The following is a 19,253-nucleotide window of genomic DNA, read 5'->3' as shown; positions in this document are numbered from 1 at the left end:
TACCTTGCAGCTCTAGAAGGTCAAGGGCAGGTTTACAACTACGCGATTACGTGCTTTGAGGCACTAAGATTACTCATGGTCAGCAGTCATTTGTCGGAAATGCAGTACTTACTGTTACTGTATTTCCACGGAATACTCAAAATAGCCCAGAGGGAGAATACAGTTTCAAACCAGCATATTCCCTTGATTTCATTTTTTAATTATTGCTGATAAGGGCAAAAAATGAGAAGTGTCTCTTTCCTGGCCACCATGCACTTGCATTTGTGCGTTTTTCATTCGGGATCACTGAGTGTACATCCCATTTGCTACCACTGAACGTGGCTGGCGTAACATCACTGCATCTTAGTGTTTCTTCTCCACTTCTGTTCTTTCTCATGTCTCTGACCCTGAATGCCACCCCACCAGTTATCATTACATTGATACTGTTTTCACTGAATTATCCTGCGAGCCTTCCCCGCCACCTCCTCCTACTGGGAATATTTCATCTCTTTTCTTTCCCATCTCAGCTCTTCCCATGTCTCAGCTCCCAAGTTCTGACCTCAAGAATTGCGTGGTGCGGGGAAAGCCGCTGTCAAATGATGCTTTTTCACTTCTTACGTGGCTGAGGCTTTCAAACAGAGTAAGATTCAGGGATGCCCAACAGACTTGGAACTTAACAGTTAAGGCTTAAAAGGGCAAACGCACACCTGCACTAGTGTTCACAGACACATACATTTCTATTTTTTATGTCTTTTTCTTTTACCTCTGTTTTTGTAAATCACAGACTATATAGAGGTAAAGTTCATGTAGGAGATAAGATGTAAAAAAAACTTCACTGTATACATCATCCTGAAAATTGTTGTATTTTATAGAAGGAGCTACATTCTCAGTTGTAACTGGCTCCACTTTCAAAGTCAAAGGAAGCTCTAAGAAATCGCTGCATGGACTGAAATATTAGTCTGTATCCTCCTGAAGGTTCACATTAATGAGGGGTTGTTTCAGGTTTTTTCCTCCAGCTTGATAGCAAAGTTTTTATTGCAAAAATTTCAGTAAAGAGACTCTCCTGAGCTAGTAAATGAAATGTTTTGGCTGCTTGTTAAAATGTGTGGTCAGTGTCATCAGTGGTATACAATTCAGATATGTATTGTTATTCACTAGAGGTGTGTGTTCTTCCAAACTTTTCCACATAGATTGTTCTTCTGGAATCCGTGGCTGAGGTTTCGTAGGCACTGTGTCCCATGAAAAGGGGTTTGGCTGCCTCCAGTTGCAGTGTCTCTCAGCAATAAGTAATCTGCTCTGTTTTAGAATGTCAGATCTGGGGGAAAAAAAAAAAAAAAACAACCCACCACAAAACACCCAACTGAAAAAAACCAAACAAGCCACCACAAACAAAGCTCCCCTCCCTTGGGATCTTGCTGCCCGAGATTAAAACGTTCTGTTTCTAGTCAGTGGGCAAAATAAGCTTGCATTTTGAGAAAGCCTCTCATGTCTATGATCTTCCTTCTTCTTCTGTTTAATTGCAAAGAATGTTTTTGCTTGTAGTTCCAGCTACATGCAATTTTATGAATGTTAACCATTTATAGCATTACAGTGCTTTTACAGATGGTATTTGCATGTAGAATAACATGTGCTCTTAAAACTTTGTAGCACCTGGACAGCGATGAGGATTCTCCTCTAGTGACGCTTTCCTTTGCTTTGTGCATACTGGGTCGAAGAGCTTTGGGAACTGCAGCTCACAATATGGCCATCAGGTAATTTTTAGGAATCCTTTTTCCTCATCTTAAAAGCAAAGACCTGCCTGTCTTTTAATGTGGAATCTTAACAGAAGATTAGATCAAGGTGAAGTCTCTTTCCTCCATAAAGTAATTTGTTTTCTGCCATTCCTGGACATCTTTTACTTTGGTAGTTGGCTAAATAACTAATACCAGCCTGTATTTCGTGGGGCAAAGCAGAAGTTTGCGTTGAAAGAATGGGTACCTGTGGTTATTGCCCATGTTCCCTCATACCCTGCCTGGCTACTGGAATGCTGAAGAAACTGCTAAGTCATCCAACATCTAGTTAGCTAAATAATAATAAATCGATAAAGAATCTTTATTTCTCAGGGCTGTATTGCTGTTCATTGTGCCGCTACATTCTGGAGCATGAGGAAGGGAGAACTTCACATCTCTTGAGACCAAGGCTCTGTCTGTTTTCACTCTACCTTACTCATTCTTTCAGAATACTTCTTCCTAGAAAGCCTGGTTAATTAAAATATGGTTGGTTAAGATTGTTTATGAATATGCTCTTCATCCTACATTTTCATTAGTGAATCTTCCATTTTCACTGGGAGTTCTGAGTTTTTTGGGTTTTAGAAGTTACCATTTACACCGTTCTATAAATAAGGCATTTTATTAATGAAATATTTTTTATTGTAATAAAGTATAACTACTCGCCTACATTTTAGATTTTTATTAGAAGTATCTTAACTCCCTGTGTTCCACAGGAGTTTAGTAAAAGTAGGGAAGTTGAGTCAATACAGTTTCTAAGTGACCTTGCTGCAGTGGCACAAAACTGGGAGGAAGCTAGCAAGCCCTCCATCAGCGCGCTCCTTAGAGAGGATTTGTCTTGCTAACAAGCAAACAAAGACAGCGCATGTGATTTTGAATGCATTTTGTGTTACAAGATAGAACACTATCTTTTAAATATTCATTCTAGCTTTGTTCTCGGTTGAGACTCTTGTAACATTTGAGTTATGTCTTTTTCTTTCAGTCGTGCAAAATGTTTGTGGCCCACATGGCTTATTTCTTGGTGTATTGCTTCTTTCTGCTTTTTAAAGTGGCTTTTGTCATCTCATTTCTACCAGTCTTTGCACATTCCCTTCCTGTAGTACTTTTCTGTTGGGTTGAGTTCCCTCTCCATTTCTATGCACTCAAACAGGTGTGATGTTTAGTAAGTAATTGATATTTCTAAAATTACCCCATTTTTTGGATGATCCAAATTTTAGGGTTTGGGGACGTGATAGAAAAGTTGATATGCATTTATGATTATTTTTTTTTTTTGAGAAAAGATTAAAGTGATTTTTGATCTAGGCCTGCAACAGATATGTCACAGCAATATTAGAAATGCATCTAAAAATACCACAAAAGCTTCCTAAACATGCCATCACGTTGCATGTACTTTCCACCGGATCTTAAAATCCTCATTACAGTGTTTTGGCACTAGTACAGATACAATAACAATGTCACTTATTTGTATTGGCTTACATGGTTAGTAGCTAATGTAAAGAGATAATATTACCAGAGACTTTCTAAAGCTTAACATGGAAAGTATGAAGGTCAAGGATAATTATTTGCAAAGTCTTCACCAAAGATTTTAAGAATAATTGCAAGAGTCAGCTATACCATGTCTTTTTAAAATCTGGAATATTACCAGTGACGCAGATTAGTTCCTTTCTTCTGGTGACTGGACATTCCATACTTAAAAATATGGTTTTTGGGGAGAAAAGATCTGCAGAAAGGCAAAAAATGCAGTAGTCCTATGCAGTGCACAGCTCCATCCCTGTTTTCCTGAATCTGTTCTATATAATCCTGTATCTTTAAGTCAGCCCTGGTTTTCTTTTTATTAAGCAAGTGCTCCAGGGCAGTATTGAATCATTGTATTTTTAAAATATATTTTGTGGCATAAAAGGGATTAAGTGGAAGCTTCTGTCACTATCTTTTTCAGTGTTACTTCACAAAAGCTTTCCCTATGAAAGTTTCACCATGGAAAAACTGTGTCACTTACCTACCTGGTTAAATTATCTTTAATACATTTGAAGTGTCAGAAAGATTTTGGGGAAAAAAAGGAATCTGAGTAGCACAATTCAAGTTATAAATTGCTGCAGCTACAAAACATGGCTTTGGCTTGGTGAATACATTTATTCTTGCCTTAGAGAATTTATATATTTATTTTAATTGACAAAAACAATTCAGTAGAAATTAACTAAAGAGCAAGGTGGGTACGCTACCCTGTGACATCAAGACCTTTATCAAAAATCCCCCAAATACATTCACGTCAGCACAGAGGGCAGTTCTTACCGTACTTAGGGTGTTTACTGCATCACCCAGATCTTCACAACTTATTTAAACATAAAGAAGGAGTCAGGCAGCAAGACGCCGACAGGAATACAATCCCACGGCATGCCAGGGGGAAGGAGACTTTGTCCAGCACATGCAACGCTGCTGAGGCCAGAAGGAGACGTTCCCAAGGATTAACGATGGGCACTAAAGGCAGGTCTCCCTCCCCTCTCCCTGTGTTTGATGGAGATACAGCAGCTTTTACGGAGGGTGGTTTAGAGCATTATTGCTGGTCCTCGCTTTCAGGCTGGTGCAGGTCAGTCAGGTGGGGGAGAAGGAGCTAAGGTCCTTAGAAGCTGGAGGAATCATTCCTTAGGTGACGCTTCACAGTCCTTTTCCTTGAAAAGATGTCATGGTATTTTGGGGACCTTTTGGAACCACCTGCTGCTGCTGGAGAGTGTTTTAGTTTTCTGCAGAGGCGGCGTCAGAACAGGCAACCCCACAGCCAGCTGTGTGCGTAAGGGGGATGCACGGCACATACGGCTGTTGGGAGCTGGCTCACTCTAAGAGGTCGGGGCTCCTAACGTGCTCACACACTTGAATGCTGGACTGCGAAAGTTTAGGTTATTTAGGTTACTCTGGTAGGCACTGAGAAATGACCTTGAACTTCATCTCAGGACTTTCTGTTAGTTCTAGCTATGGAGCATCTTGTGTACAACATCGCTAGAGGTTTTGTGGTAAGTTTGAGATGTAATGGCCAGATAGGCATTGTAGTCTCCTCCTCCTCCTCTTCCCCCTCACACTTATTTCTTATGAAGTGTTTCAGAGACATCCAACGTGAGCAAACTAGCCAGGAGTCTGTGCTCTGCAGTCCGTGTTTTGTTCTCAGGGGTAACTGCACAGGCAGTAGGGAACTTTCCTGGATTAAGTTTAGTCCTTGCTGTGTCTTGGGAGGAGGCAGCCATCCGACTGCTGCGCAGAAATAGTAACGCAAAGTTAATGTTACACTGAGCCGTGCACTACAGAATTGAGATTCAAGTTTACATTGTGTATGTAAACTACCAATTTGCACTCATTTACGCATGATTCTGTCTAATCTATTAATCAGTAAATGTCACTGTAAACCAAGATTTTAAATGCTCTTATATAATGTATGTAAATAATTATTCAGTGTACCTGTTCATGTAAATGTCAGTAGAAACCCAGCATTAACACTAGATTACACAATAAATGCATTCATTAAGAAGGCAGAACATTGCTATGCAAATCACTTGCTCTTTTAAACTGTCATTAGGAGGCATCCTGCACAAAATGCAATTTGAAGAATGACATGACATTACCATTCATTTATTCAAATAGGAGTGATATGTTTAGTATTTGTAAAAAAAATACTTAATAATCCTATTCAGCCACTAGACTTACTAGTAAATAAGTGTTTAGTATAAGTTTTGCGTTTGGAAAAATATAAAAATCTCTTCATAAAGCTTCTCTTATCAGGTACTTCCAATGCTACCAAGCCTGGATGTTCAGGTCCCCTGCGCTCCCTCTGGGTGTCATCACTCGGTGTGGACAGAGGGTCACTCCCAAGGAACGCCCCTGCCTGGAGGAACTGCTGCTCATGCTGAAGCCCAGGGAAGCAGCTGGTCCCACCCGCCCCTTCCCTCCTGGGCACCACATTGCATTGCCCAGCGTCGGAGCGGAAAGAGGTGGAGGGCACAGGACACAGTGCTGCTGGTGATGCTGCACTGCTAGTGGGAGCTCAGGCAGACCGGGCAGCTTTATGTTTGCCAGAGCCAAGCAGGGCAGAAGCAGGGGAGAAATGTTTGACTCTTAGCTCATAACCACTGCGGTCTAAAATATCAAATTCACAAGGGCAACCACTGAAAATATTTCATGCAGGTGAGCTATGACATTCAGGTCATTACCAGCTCACAGGCACGTATGTTTCTTTATTCCTTAAATAAATCTAGAGTTAATATTGGGAAAGGTCTGTGAACTGCGGACAGGGGATGGGTTTTGGTGTGCAAAATTCGCCAGCTCATTAGTCTCCATCCGTGCTGTTTTCAGGCTTGCATCAAATGCTTTTCGTTTCAGCTGTTGGAGCAACGTTAAGGAGTGCAGGACGAGGGAGTATTTGCTTTGGCTGTGTTACCCTCCCTCTGGTATTTGTGGTGCTACTTAATCCTCTCCTTTCTGCACATTCAAGGGGCCGACGGTTCCCACACACCTACTAGTCTTGTTCTAAAATAGCTCGCAGTTGTGACAGCAGCTTTTCGGGATCTTAGCCCAGAGGGTTAGAAACATTGCCAGAAATAGTAGTTACATCTCTTCCTGGTTAATGTCATTTCTTTGGCATGTGAATTTACCTTAACTACTTTTTAAAATATATTGAATGAGCCTGTAACTACAGCAGATTACTAACTGAGGTATGTTAAAACTGGGCCAAGAAAGCAGCAACAACCTTGAGTGAGGCCCGAGATCAAAGCTGTTGGCTTTACAGCTTCCTTATAATCTCATTAGAGTCTTCAGGAGAGAGCATTAACAATGGGAAGAATAACAACAGCTGTATCTTCGGTGGATTAAGGGCTGCATGTTACAGTACTGGCTTGAGATAGTGTCACATTATAGGCAGAATGTCTGTCCCCAAAAGCCTCATAACAATTGGCAGGAGAATAAAAGATGTCCACGGTGTTGTGAATACAGCGATCTCCTCCAGACCTCTCTGTTGGAAAACGCGATCTATAAAATAATTGACTCTCAGCCTCTCCCAGCTACTGCCACCGTTGCTTTACTCCTTGTAGCAGTCATACCTGTTCTTAAAAATGCTGGTGAGAGAACTTATTACGCAGAGGGATGAGAAGTGGAGGACTCTTCCCTAAGTAAGTGCAGCGAGAGCTGTAGGTGCTTCCCCCTGTTCCCTCTGCGGATGCTCAGCTGTGGCGTGCAGAGCTGTCCTCGTCCTGGCCTTGCTTCCAGCAGACATTGCTGTTTGCAGCAGCCTGTTTCGCATGTGCTGATGCCTATAAGACACTTGGATGTGAACGCAAACTCTTTGTCTGCTCTGGTATTCAGATTTGGCTCCGAGAGCCTCTAATGATGTAGAAAACAGCTTGCTCTCCTGCCTACTTCTCCTATCATCCCAGCCAACTTTGCAGAGCAAATACAGGGGGTGTTACGTGGGGAAAAACTATACTACACATCATCATTAGGTGCAGAATTCAGGGTAGATTTTTCAGTTTCATCCTGGGAAGAATATTTAGATACCGAAGTGGGAATTTTTCAGGCAAGGATTCAGCTGGATTTTTTCTAGTGGGTGGGCGAGTTGAAAGGACCCTTCCTGATTTCTAGCCTTTTCAAAGGAAATGATAGTCACGTATTTCACCACACTGGCTGCACCCACCTTTCTTTTTCCCCTAGCTGGTTTATTCTAGGGCTTTCCTAGCTATTAAGCAGGATTGGGATATATTATCATTTGCCAAATTGTGGAGACGATTGATTGAATGTCAGTGGGGATCAGGACCCGCTTCTTGAAGACACATAATAACTCCCATTGAAATCAGTGCCTGCATGTTTTGAAGATCGGAGTGTAAGTGCCTGTCTAGGTAACTTAGTACTAATAGGTGCAAATCGGTTATGAATTCACAAACGCGTCCCTGTACTCTTCATTCCCAGCAGGGACAGTGGCCCCGTCTTCCTGACTGGCCTTGGTCCCACTGATTAGTCGATTTGTATTAACACGGTGCTTTCGCAGAGAAAATCGGTATCCAGCTGTTTTTCTGGTAACAACATATATATCTTTCCCTTTTAATTTCTAAAACGTGCTACCCACTAAGGGCAAAACTAAGAATGCGTTTGAAATGAAGATAGGCTGGGAAGTCTCCCAATTTCTCTTCTCCCTCTTTTGGAGAAGAGAAAAAAAAATTAAAACTTTTTTTTTCCCCCCCTAAATAATTAAGAAAGCTCAATTACGTGAAAAGATTGTGTGTTCTCTAGAGAAAGCCTGGGCGGTAATGAAGACCGCTGACATCTTAATGCAGCTTCTCCTCAGAGCCTTTACCATCTGAAAAATCAACTGTTCTGAGTAGGATCTTGGCAGGTAGATGAAACCATGTCCTGTAGGTTTGCAGGAGCTGCCCGTTTGCCTTAATTTTGAGATGGCTTTTTCAGAGCAGCATTAGGACGGCAGTCCTGTAATGAATAGGATATATAACAGATATACATCCTGAATGTATAAGGCTACAAGCATTATAGAGGTGGCTGTGGTGCTGTGGGAAGCTCGTGGTTCAGGGTGCAGGATGGAGCTGAGGGCTGGGTGTTTCCCTTCACAAACCCTCCGTTTTTTCTAATTTCTAACTACTACTTGATTTTGTACCTGTTACCTCTTGCTTAAGTCTCAGGTCCAGGCAAACTGTCATCCAAGGTCAGGCAGAAGTGGTTGTATGGAGTTTCTTGTATTAGACAGAGGACACCCAGATCACGTTTGGTTTAGGGCTCATGGTTTCAGTGTGCGATGCCTGCCTTGTGATTCGTGTTCTCACCTGCCTTGCTGAACAGTTCCTGAAACATAACTTGGTTTTTTTTCCAGTCCATCTGTTTTAATGTTCATGTCTGGGTTTGAGTTTCATGGCAAAAGTCTCAGAGTTGCTGGAAATATTTGTTACAGCTGTTTTTTGTTTCGGTTTGGGTGGGGGTTTTTTGGTGTCAGTTTTTGTTGGGGTTTTTTTGTGGGGTTTTTTGTTTGGTTGGCTGTTTTTTGGTTGTTTTTTTTTAATTTTTACCTTACAAGGAGAACTGCTAACAGGCCCAACAATAAACTTTCAAACGAGGGGGCAGGTGCTGCCACCTGCGCAGGGATTGCAGAGCAGCTGGCACTCTTTGACCTGGTCTCTGTGGCACAGCTGCAGAGAAGCAGCGCCCTGAGGCGTGCCCTGACCCAGCCGCCCATCCTTAGGACATCCTCCATTCCAGGTGCCACACTCATTTTGCGGCCAGTCATTTCCAGCGCAAGCAGAAGGAAAGCAACCTACCCCGAGGAATGTTTTTCCATTAGAAATAGGCGACGTGCCCTCTGTTTTCTACCCACGGGAGGAGCTCACCCTGTGCCGGCGGGCCACCAGTCACTGCGGCTCAGCACGTGGTCGGCGGCTGGCAGGGGTCTGGCTTGGTGAGATGGGGATGATTTCTGCGAGTGACTGCTGCCTTCCTCTTACAGCTTGGACTCTTTTCTTTATGGGCTCCATGCATTGTTTAAAGGAGACTTTCGGATAGCAGCAAAAGATGAGTGGGTCTTCGCGGACATGGATCTATTGCATAAGGTTGTTGCCCCGGCAATCCGAATGTCTCTGAAACTACACCAGGTAGGGTCATTTTTTAATTTTTAACTTGTTTATTATATCTGTTTTCTTAGGGAAACACAGGAAACCTTAGAAACTGTCCAAAGGAAAAAAGAAAGGGAAATGGGAGTATTTGTTGCCTTATTGTGAGAAATTTCCTTAACCAAAATGGAAAAACTTGGCATTTATTTATTATGCATTCACTTGATCTTCTTTTCTGTGCCCCCTTCCTGCCCATTTGAAAGCATTCGTATTGCAGAACGTGACCCCGCATTTTTCATCAAAACAAAACTGACAGTCATGGCATGCTTTACTTGTGTGGACACTATAAAGATGGTTTTTAGATCGAAAAGAAATACATTGATTAGACTGATCTCATTGCTAATTTATTAATCCTTTCGTGAATGGCAATTACATATGTAATGGTTCCATATGTTAAAAGACGCAGCTGAGAGGAGAGGGGTTTGAAGGGTTAGTGTCACAGCTGTTTGTTTGATGATGTCAGGCTGTTTCTGACCCCATTGTTTCCAGTTGTAAAAATCTGGCACACCTCCACTGAAGTTGCTCCAATTTCTTCAGGTCAACCCTTGTATAGCTTGGAGTTGATTTTGTTCTTGCTCTGGCACGTTATGATTTAGTATAATACGCTTTTGTTATGCATGCTATTTATAATAGCTCTGAATGTAACTGAAGTGGAACTGCTGTGTATTAATATCTGAGAATTCGACACAATAACTTAATGAATGTTATCACTGGCCATGTTGCTCTGTGACAGCTAAAGCAGTAACACAATATTGTGATATCTGCTGATGGATTCCCAGTCTGTGCTTTTGTTGGTGGTTTTTTGTGAATAAAAATAAAGTTTTCCACAAGAACTGTGGAACGCCTCACGTGATTCCGATCTCCCATGGCTAACCCGAAAACTCTGCCTCCTGTGGCTTCCCACTTTACAAAAAGAAAGTGGGTAAGCTGCCATTCTCTAGGTGCCTTTGTCCAGTGGAAACATGAGATCAGAACAGGTTACAGTAAGACAAAAACGTTACCTTTCTGTATGACTGTTAAATTAATTCTTCTACTTCCACAAAGACACTCTGTATCAAATAGCAAGTCACCTGGGGGGCGGGCAAGCTGGCAACTGTTTGAAAACCAGGATTTTGTTTACTGTTAATAGTTTTTGTGTTTTCATAAACAGACCTGACATTTTCAATAATTTTTCCTGTACTACCAGGACCAGTTCACCTGCCCAGATGAGTACGAGGACCCAGCAGTTTTGTATGAAGCAATACAGTCTTTTGAAGAAAAGGTGGTGATTTGTCACGAAGGGGACCCGGCCTGGCGCAGCGCTGTACTCTCCAACAGAGAGGAGCTGCTAACCCTGAGACACGTGGTAGATGAAGGAGCAGATGAATATAAAGTTATCATGCTCCACAAAAGCTACCTGAGCTTCAAGGTTATCAAGGTACATACGCCATCTTTCTAATATTGCAGGAATTTAGGGCTGCGGTAACTAATATTATTTCTGGGTAATTTGGCCAAAAGGAGTTTAACAGAGTAGGGACTGGAGGCTAAACGAGCTGTCTTCAGTTGACTTCCATTTTGCACCTATATGTTTGTGTATCTGAACTGCCATTCCAGACTTTACTAGGGAGTAGCTGCAAAAGTTCCTAAAACCTGCTGGTGCGAAGACATGAGGCGTTTGCCCGCACAGCTATGGCCATTCTACCTAAATTGTGTAGTTCTGCAGCTTAAGTAGCGAACGTTTTCACATCATCTGCATTTTTAACCTACCTGTAGGTCAACAAGGAGTGCGTCAGAGGGCTTTGGGCTGGGCAGCAGCAGGAGCTTATTTTCTTACGCAATCGTAACCCGGAGAGAGGAAGCATCCAGAACAATAAACAGGTCTTGCGGAACTTAATTAATTCTTCGTGTGATCAGCCACTGGGATATCCAATGTACGTTTCCCCTTTAACCACCTCGTACCTTGGGACACACAGCCAACTGAGGAACATTTGGGGGGGACCTGTCAGTTTGGACAACATTAAAAAGTGGTTCAGATCCAAATGGTTAAGGTAGGTGGTTAAATTTTGTCTATGCAGCTAGAGTCCTTGCTGTCTCACTTCCACTGTGTTTTCTGTTAGAGTAATTCCGTACTGTTATCTATGAGTAAAAAATCAATTGCAAATAACTCAGAATATAACATAAAATGGCCCTACAGATACAGCAGAAAGCAAATTCATTAACTTGTTCACGCCTTTTAAGCAAAGCTTCCTCCATGTTCAACAAGATTCATTATCAAATCATTTAGCACACAGACATTTCCCTTATTTGAGGGAATTTTACTGCTTATGCCTTGTAAATAAGGGTATCTTTTCTGTAACTCGGTGACATGTCAGAACATGAAGAAGTGTGTCGGTGGGTTATGCTCCAAAGCTTTGGCAGTATAAATGACCATTCCCAAGTCATTGTTCTTGACCAAAACATATCTGAAAATGTACTTACTATCCATCAAAGCTGCCTGACTTCCCCTAGGTATGCACGATCAGTATGTGACACATTCCATCTCTCATTCCTACATGCACTTTTTCATATAGCAATAACTCACTCTTGTCTCATTCCACCTGCCCTATCACCACTTGGCTGAAGAGAGGCAGGCGACCACGGAGAGACTATGGGAGCCAGCTTGCGTGCTTAGCCCCATGATAAAATGCCACTGAGCTCCCCCCAGCCTGCTCCTCCTGTTTGCTACTTGGTTGCCTCATGCAGAAGTTCATATTTAGAGATCGCTGTGATACTAAAGAATCCTAAGGTCCTGCAGGGCTCCAGAGCCACTTAGACAAGGAAAGATTTGGGTTGTGTCACATACAGTTGTATTCCAAATAAGCTTACCACATCATCATCTTTGTTGTCTCATAAAACATTAGAAGACCTGCAGCAGTATGAGAGTACAATTACACATTTTGGGGGTTCCTAATGTTGGTGGCACGGATTTTCATGCACAGTAAATGGCTGACCGTGCGTGTGTTCCTGCCAACAGAATGCGGAAGGACTGCCACGCAGCTCACCATGAGAGGGGTAATGTTGAAGAGGTGGATAGTGGAGGGGGATCCTCCTCTAGCAGCAATTCTGCAGGCAATTCAAGCCAGAGCAGCAGCTCGCAGCCTACCAGAGATGGAACCCCTCAGTTGCAAGCTTCATCTCAAGAGGTCCACCAGCGTGCAGGTATTTGCACAATTTACTTGGCTTTTTCTGTAGTCTTCTCTGAAGGGGCTGCGTACGCAGATGCTTTTCAGGCGTGCTCATATCCAGTGATAACTTTCTAAAATAAGAGAGCGCTTTGTCTTTCCTAATGACCAAGCACATACAAGAGATGGCTTGCTGATACCGTGCCAGGTATTTACCAGGAGGCCTATTAGACAAATGTGATTCACCAGCGGTTCCACTGTCAAACTCCTTTATGTGTAATTTGTGGACTAGGAGGTGCCACTAACAATGCCAGAATGAGAAAAGCAGATGGGAGGGAGTCTACATGTGTGATGCAGGGAGCCCGTACCACAGTGGACCTCTGCTTATTGTTGGCTGGGAACAGCAGAAGTGAAAGTATGCAGAAATCTTAATTATCTTGGAAGGACTATGATGATTTATTTGAGGAATTGGTTTGGCTGTTCATCAGTGCATGTGGAGAACAAAGAAATAGGAGATAACTTCTCATGTCTATACAGCGGTTACCAAGAGAAAATTAAATGTTGCCAATCATTCTGTCAGCTAACAGCTGAGCCCTTCTCATATTAAACTGTGGATTCAAAAGTACTTCAGACGTATTCACGAGGTAGAACTACTGGCCTTCATATTTGAAATGTATGTTAAGTTTGGCAGTGGGCCACTGTGAGACCTGTCGCTGTGGGATCAGGACTTGTAATATAAAGCCAATCACCTCAACCTTTGAACAAGTTGTGGCATTACTGTATAAATTAAAGCAGAGAACTAGAGGGGTATGACACTGGTTTGTTTCCTGTTACATCATTTTGACCTATCATTAAAGGTAATGGACAGGACTGGAGAGAATCTTGCCCTGAATATAAATCATGTGGCAAGAATAAAATAACGTCTGTTTTTAATTGAGCCTAGCGTTAGAAGAATCCCCATGTGCATACTCCTAACTTGACATTGCAGTAATCAGAATGGCAAGCTTAATTGTAAAATAATGATTCTGAGCATGCCACAGAATAATGAAAGTTAATTGTGAGTTGTTTAAAAGAGCATATTGGGTGCCCAGAAAACCACAGTCAAGACAAAAGGTCACAGGTCACACTTGGTTAAGAAAAGCAACCTGGCTTTGAGGTAAAATGAAGAAATGCAAAACACATGCAAGGAAGTGGAAAACAGCAAATGCAAATCAGTATTGAGACCTAAGAGACCACTGATAAGAGAAAGAGAATGAAAGAAGAAGTTTCTGGCTAGTGCCACTAGGGACAAAAAGATGAAAGCGGGTTTGTGGCTGTTTATTTTTAAAGAGTATTAGAAGCAGAAGAAACCCTAACAGTGGTCTTGATCCATCACTATACAGAAGGGCGGAGTTGCCAATATGTAGAAAAGCAAAAAGAAATGTCTGGTTTGTATTGGGGAAAAATGCAGATGATCTCTTTCTGTGATCTGACCATGAAGCTGTTCCTTCCATCCTGACAGCTACAAAGAACATACAAGAGTGGCTATCAAAGCTATATGCTTAATTGAGCAAATCCAAATGACTCTCATTCAAGAAGGTTTTTAAGAAAGCTGGTTAAAAAGCAAACTCTGATCTTCAGTATCAGGACACTAAGGCAATACCAGAGGACTGAGGAAGAACCTATGCTACGTCTGTGGTTAAAAAACCAGAATGAATAGGGTGACCTAGGTAATGCACGTCTGTCAATCTGACTTTGGCTTAGGATGCTGCTGGCCTACCACACAGAGACCTAGGGCCCTAATTTAAGAAGGACATTTTTAATTTAGAAGGAGTTCAAAGAAGAGCCAAAAAATGATCAAAGATCTGGGAAATACATCCTGTAGTGAAAGATTAAGAGCTTTCAAACAATTTATATTGTAAGAGGTGCTTTGATCATAGTCTGTAAGTACTTACCTAGGCAACAAATAGTGACCAAAGACCATTGATTCAAGCAGACTTGGATATAACAAAGCTAAACAAATTCAGATTTGGAATCAAGAACACATTTTTCACACTAGGAGTAAATAAACAGTGAAACAAGTGACTAAGTGTTGATGGATTCTCTGTGAATGGAGATAGTGGAGACATTTTTTAAAAATCACAGTAGTAATTAATAACACTATACAGGAATTAATTCCAGGAAGTTCCATGGCCCATGCTACATAGCACGGCTGACTAAGATGATGACAGCAATCCCTTCTAGACTCAGAATCTGTGAATCAAGTGCATTTCATGTTTTTGTATTTCATTTTGCAGCCTGGTGTCACTGAGTCTGCAAAATGCAATTAAAGCCCTATATAAAAGTGCGACCAAAATCAGAACTATTGGAAATGCCTGGGGTTCTCCCCCAAAGTGTCCTTATTTCATGATGCAGTTTATAGACCACCTTTTGTTTCCTAAGTGTTTTCAGAGACAGTTATTTATGTGTAAATGCGGGTGGTCTCCTGTCCAATGCTCTAACCCACTGCATTTGGGATGAATATAGAATACTTTTGGACAGAGGTCAGCTTGGCAATTCAAATCACAAACAGATGTTTGGCCACATTAGCCCCTGCACAAACTAACACACCACAGCCCCTCTGTTCTTAATTCCAGTCCGTTCATTTTATTTTAAAAGGGTAACATATTAAAATAACCATCAGATGTGGAAACCAAAGCACTTCAGTAAAACTCCAGAGTTTGAAGAACCTGAATCCCCAGGAGGCCAGACGTGTGCCGAGGTGACAGCCAGGCTTGAACCCCCATCACAGTGTGTGCCCTCCCCACTGATCACGTCTGAAGTGCCGAAGACACTCGCAACGTGGCACACAGAAGCCATATGCATCTGTCCCATTGCTCTCAAGCAGAGATCTTGGGCTCTTATTACAAAGAACGCTGCTTTGCATTCCGTCTTAGGAAATTATTTTTTTTTATTGTTTGGAGTGTAAAAGTAGAACTAAAGAAACATTGTAAGTGGCGTGTGAAAGTGTCTAGTGCTTGCCAAACCAACTCTGTTTTAGTCCAACTAAAGAGCTCCAGTCAGGTTGTGGCCCAGCTCTGCCATCTGACTCCGTGCCAAGTTACCTAAAGGCTTTCTGCTTCGGCATCTCAAAAATGGAGCTAATGATACCAGCCTCTGGAAAGCAGGTCTGTGGATATAAACCAGCATGTTTCAGCTCTATAATGTAAAAAATTTGGATATGAAATTCTGCGTTACTGGAACCCTCATGAATTCAGCAGTCAGCATTTCTAGAAGACAGTGTGAGATTTATATTCCTCTATGCCTGCAAAATTTCATTATCTGGAGGAGTTTCAGTACTTCCCTCCCCTGCATAGTTTGGGTATTGGGAAAAAACAAAGCAAAAAAAAAAAATTACCAACAACCTGGACATGCCTGCCAGAAAAACTTGTTTCTGTGTTGATAGCTCTCAACAGATTTTCTGGCATCAATGCCCTACCCCACAGCTACAGCGAGAAAACCAAAATGCCAGCTTGTGTTAGTGTTTGGAGTTCCCTGGAAAGCAAAAAAGCCAAGGAGGCACTCGCATGAGTGGGTATTTGTTGCGTAAGCCTGGGTTAGAGCCTGTCTGCAGAAACAGCCAATTCTTTTGGGACCTGTGGCGCATGCCAGCCCGCTGCATGCTTCCTGCGGAGTGCCTGGGTGCAAGCAGGTATCTGGTAGGTTCACTGGGCAATAAGGTGACAGATTTTTCATTCTATGCCTATTTAAATATGCAAGCAAAACAAATACAGAAATTATTAGTTTGAACAACATGAGGTGTTGATATAAATTTTATAAATGGGGGTGTATAGGTACAGGAAAACAGAAGTTGTCTAGGCATGTCAGAACTACTTATCTAATCTGTTCTCTGTATCCAACAATGGCTGCATTGAGATGCTTCACAGAACGGGGCAAGAGCACTACGTGGGTCTCCTTCAGACCTGCAACAGACTACCTGAACTAGAAGTGTTCACGTCTTTTCAGTCTGTGGCATACTGTAAATATCACTCCTGGAACTCAGATATAGTTTAAAATCAGTCTTAAAAACTATCTTGTGCCTTGAATGCTGTAGTCTTCCACTGGACTGAATTCTCATTCTCTTTCCCCACACGCAGGAATAATTCTTTTTAATGTGCCATTTTAACTATCAGTTTTTTGGTTTTCCTTTTACATTTAATTATACCAAGCAGTTTCAGGTGGGTATTCAACATCCCCTACTTTAGTGTGGTTGTCAAAGGGCAGTAAAGTTACAGCAACACTATGCTCAGGCATTCACTGGGCTGGTTAAAATGTATGGGGCAGAATAGGTGTGAGCCTCTGATTATAGTACTTTCCTTGAGGTATCTTCTCATTTTCCTCTCTTTTGACTCAGTGCAGAACCGCTGGAACTATCGTGACCAAAAGCTAGAACCCCTGCAGTGGAAAACACAGAAAAGGTTCATAGGTTTAGCAATCTGTAATTTCCGTTATTCTTGGGATTCCTATGCTGCTAAAACCAGTAGTAATATGCCAATAGTAATATGTACTCATGGGACACTGTCAACAGCATGTATTTCATCAGGATGCCACTTACTTAAATATATTTATCTTTCTTTTAAAGGTAGGAGAAAAGCCAGGAGTCAGTCCGTCCACGCGCACACTGCTTCAAACCAAAGGCCCCCTGCTTCAAGTCACTCTGGACCAATTGTAGAAAGCCGCCAGCCTTTCATCCAAACATCTACATCTGCCCATGAAATCGCCCAAAGGCTTTCTAGTAGTCAGCTGTCATTCCACAACTCAGCAACGTCTGTGTTTTCCCAGTCCCCTGCTGTTCCTGTTGCTGGCCAGCTGACTGTGCAGGACCGAGCTGCAGCAATGCTCAGGTCCAGTCTGGCCTCTTCCACCAGCTCAACTCTCAGCCTGCTGTTCGGCAAGAGAAGTTTTTCAAGTGCTTTGGTGATTTCTGGGCTCTCTGCTGCAGATGGAGGTAACACCAGTGACACCCAGTCGTCCAGCAGTATGAATATTGCCATGGGTCCATCTGCTAGAGCAGCAAGTCAAGCAGCTCGGGTAAGGATGAAGCCAAAATAGCAGTACTAAGCGTGAGCTGCTGTCCTGCTTTCCTATCAGTTCCTGAACTGTCCTCACCACTGTTCGGTTTCTTCCTTCTCGCTGGTCAGGCAATAGTCTTTTCCAAAACAATGGCAAGAGTTTGGTATCTGTTTTGAATTTTGCTGCATCACAATGAAATAAGACACACAATGAAATATAGTGTGTAGATGAGTGATGTGTTTGTAAGTAATACACAAGTTGGCTGTTAAGCACACACCTGAAACTGCAAACTGGGGCAAAGTCCCTCTTCCCTTCACTTAGACAAGGGACTTAAATCTCCACCTTTTGCAGCCCAGGTGATGAGTACCATCATAAGCAGACTAAATAGCTCCTTCCTTGCTTGCTTACACAGGACTTAATTATTTGTACAAAGAGGAATGGTTCCCACTGAACAGCGCACTTGTTCTGTCCCTCTCTCTGACCAGAAATTCAATCCAGGACCTGAAATCTTGTTGCTGAAAGGGCTAGTCAAAGGAGGTCTGCAGGAAATACTTCCCAAAGGAAACCTGCATGCCCTGTGATTCAGCATTTTCGAACAGCAAAACAGTACACACAAAGAACTTCCAGCCCTCTTCCCAGTAGGCTCCCAGTTCTATTCCCATCTTCCCTGAACAATTCAATGCACATAATAGCGTTATTGTTTTACTGTCTACTTAAGTATATTTATTTAACTTGGGTTGCCATCAGTTGCTGTCCTGAATTTTGAAACTTGCACCTCAGCACTACAGAACAGTAATGTGAGAAGATAGACGGGCGATAAAGGGTGACTGCAATTAGAGGCTGACTGACAACATAATTAAGACAGACTTTCACATTTGGCCTATCAAAGTGGAAACTAAATTGGCAACAGGGGAAGGCTGTGGATATGGAAAGTCCAGAACACTTTTCTGCTGCTAGCATTCTGAACTGTGTATAACTTCCCTAGTTTTGAAAGAATTCTCCAAAGTTCAAGCTCCTCAGCCTGTGTATTTTGCTCTCAACCCAAAAATACCATGTATGGTACAGTTCCCTGGAGTTCTGCCATGAACTTCAACAGAAAGTGACTGAACGTTACTCATCGGGGTCCAATCCTGCTTTATTACTCTAATGAGCATTAATAATGTTTCTACATGTACAGCTGAACCTATCAAACGACAAGGCATAATTCCAATTCTCAACAGTTTATAGCCTAATTTGCAAGAACTCAGCCAGCCTGCAACACTGAGCACTAACGGTAGGATTCACCTTGCCTAACTTTAAGCCATCTAAAATCTGGGCGTGAAGCCTCAGTCGATTGTTGGTGTGGCCTCTGTATTCAGGGGAGAGGACAATCCACTTCATCCTTATAGCTGTCAGGAAGAAATCTTCCCCTGGGACGCTCATAGCTCTCTGTCAGCCACTGACAGCTTAGAGGATACACTAAGACTACATGGTTAAATTTAGATGAGGCCAAGCCCTGGCCAAAGTAACTGCTCAGAGTCCAGGTGCCTATTCGATTGAAAGTGGTAAGGAGAAAATGTTTTATTTAAATGTTAACACAGCACAGTTCTGGAAAGCTTTTATACTAATGGACTCCTCACAATGGGGTGACACTGTGCATGACATTTTCAGGCTGATAACTGCTTTCCAGTTTGGATGAAAAGGTTTCTTTGTAA

General features: G+C 42.3%; 1 protein-coding gene across 1 annotated transcript in view; it reads left to right on the top strand.

The window, feature by feature from the left end:
• Positions 1 to 19,253, top strand: part of PCNX2 (pecanex 2) — a 159,698-nt gene that overhangs the window by 138,415 nt on the left and 2,030 nt on the right. The window contains exons 28-33 of the mRNA XM_055713484.1: positions 1,627 to 1,730; positions 9,226 to 9,370; positions 10,575 to 10,805; positions 11,141 to 11,415; positions 12,381 to 12,565; positions 17,129 to 17,577. Of these exons, the coding sequence (XP_055569459.1) occupies positions 1,627 to 1,730; positions 9,226 to 9,370; positions 10,575 to 10,805; positions 11,141 to 11,415; positions 12,381 to 12,565; positions 17,129 to 17,577 (1,389 nt within the window). The remainder of the gene's footprint in view (positions 1 to 1,626; positions 1,731 to 9,225; positions 9,371 to 10,574; positions 10,806 to 11,140; positions 11,416 to 12,380; positions 12,566 to 17,128; positions 17,578 to 19,253) is intronic.

The sequence above is a fragment of the Falco cherrug genome, chromosome 6, assembly GCF_023634085.1.
Source record: "Falco cherrug isolate bFalChe1 chromosome 6, bFalChe1.pri, whole genome shotgun sequence".
Taxonomy (NCBI): domain Eukaryota; kingdom Metazoa; phylum Chordata; class Aves; order Falconiformes; family Falconidae; genus Falco; species Falco cherrug.
Note: the sequence above shows the minus strand (reverse complement) of the source record. Positions and strands in the feature narration are given on the sequence as shown.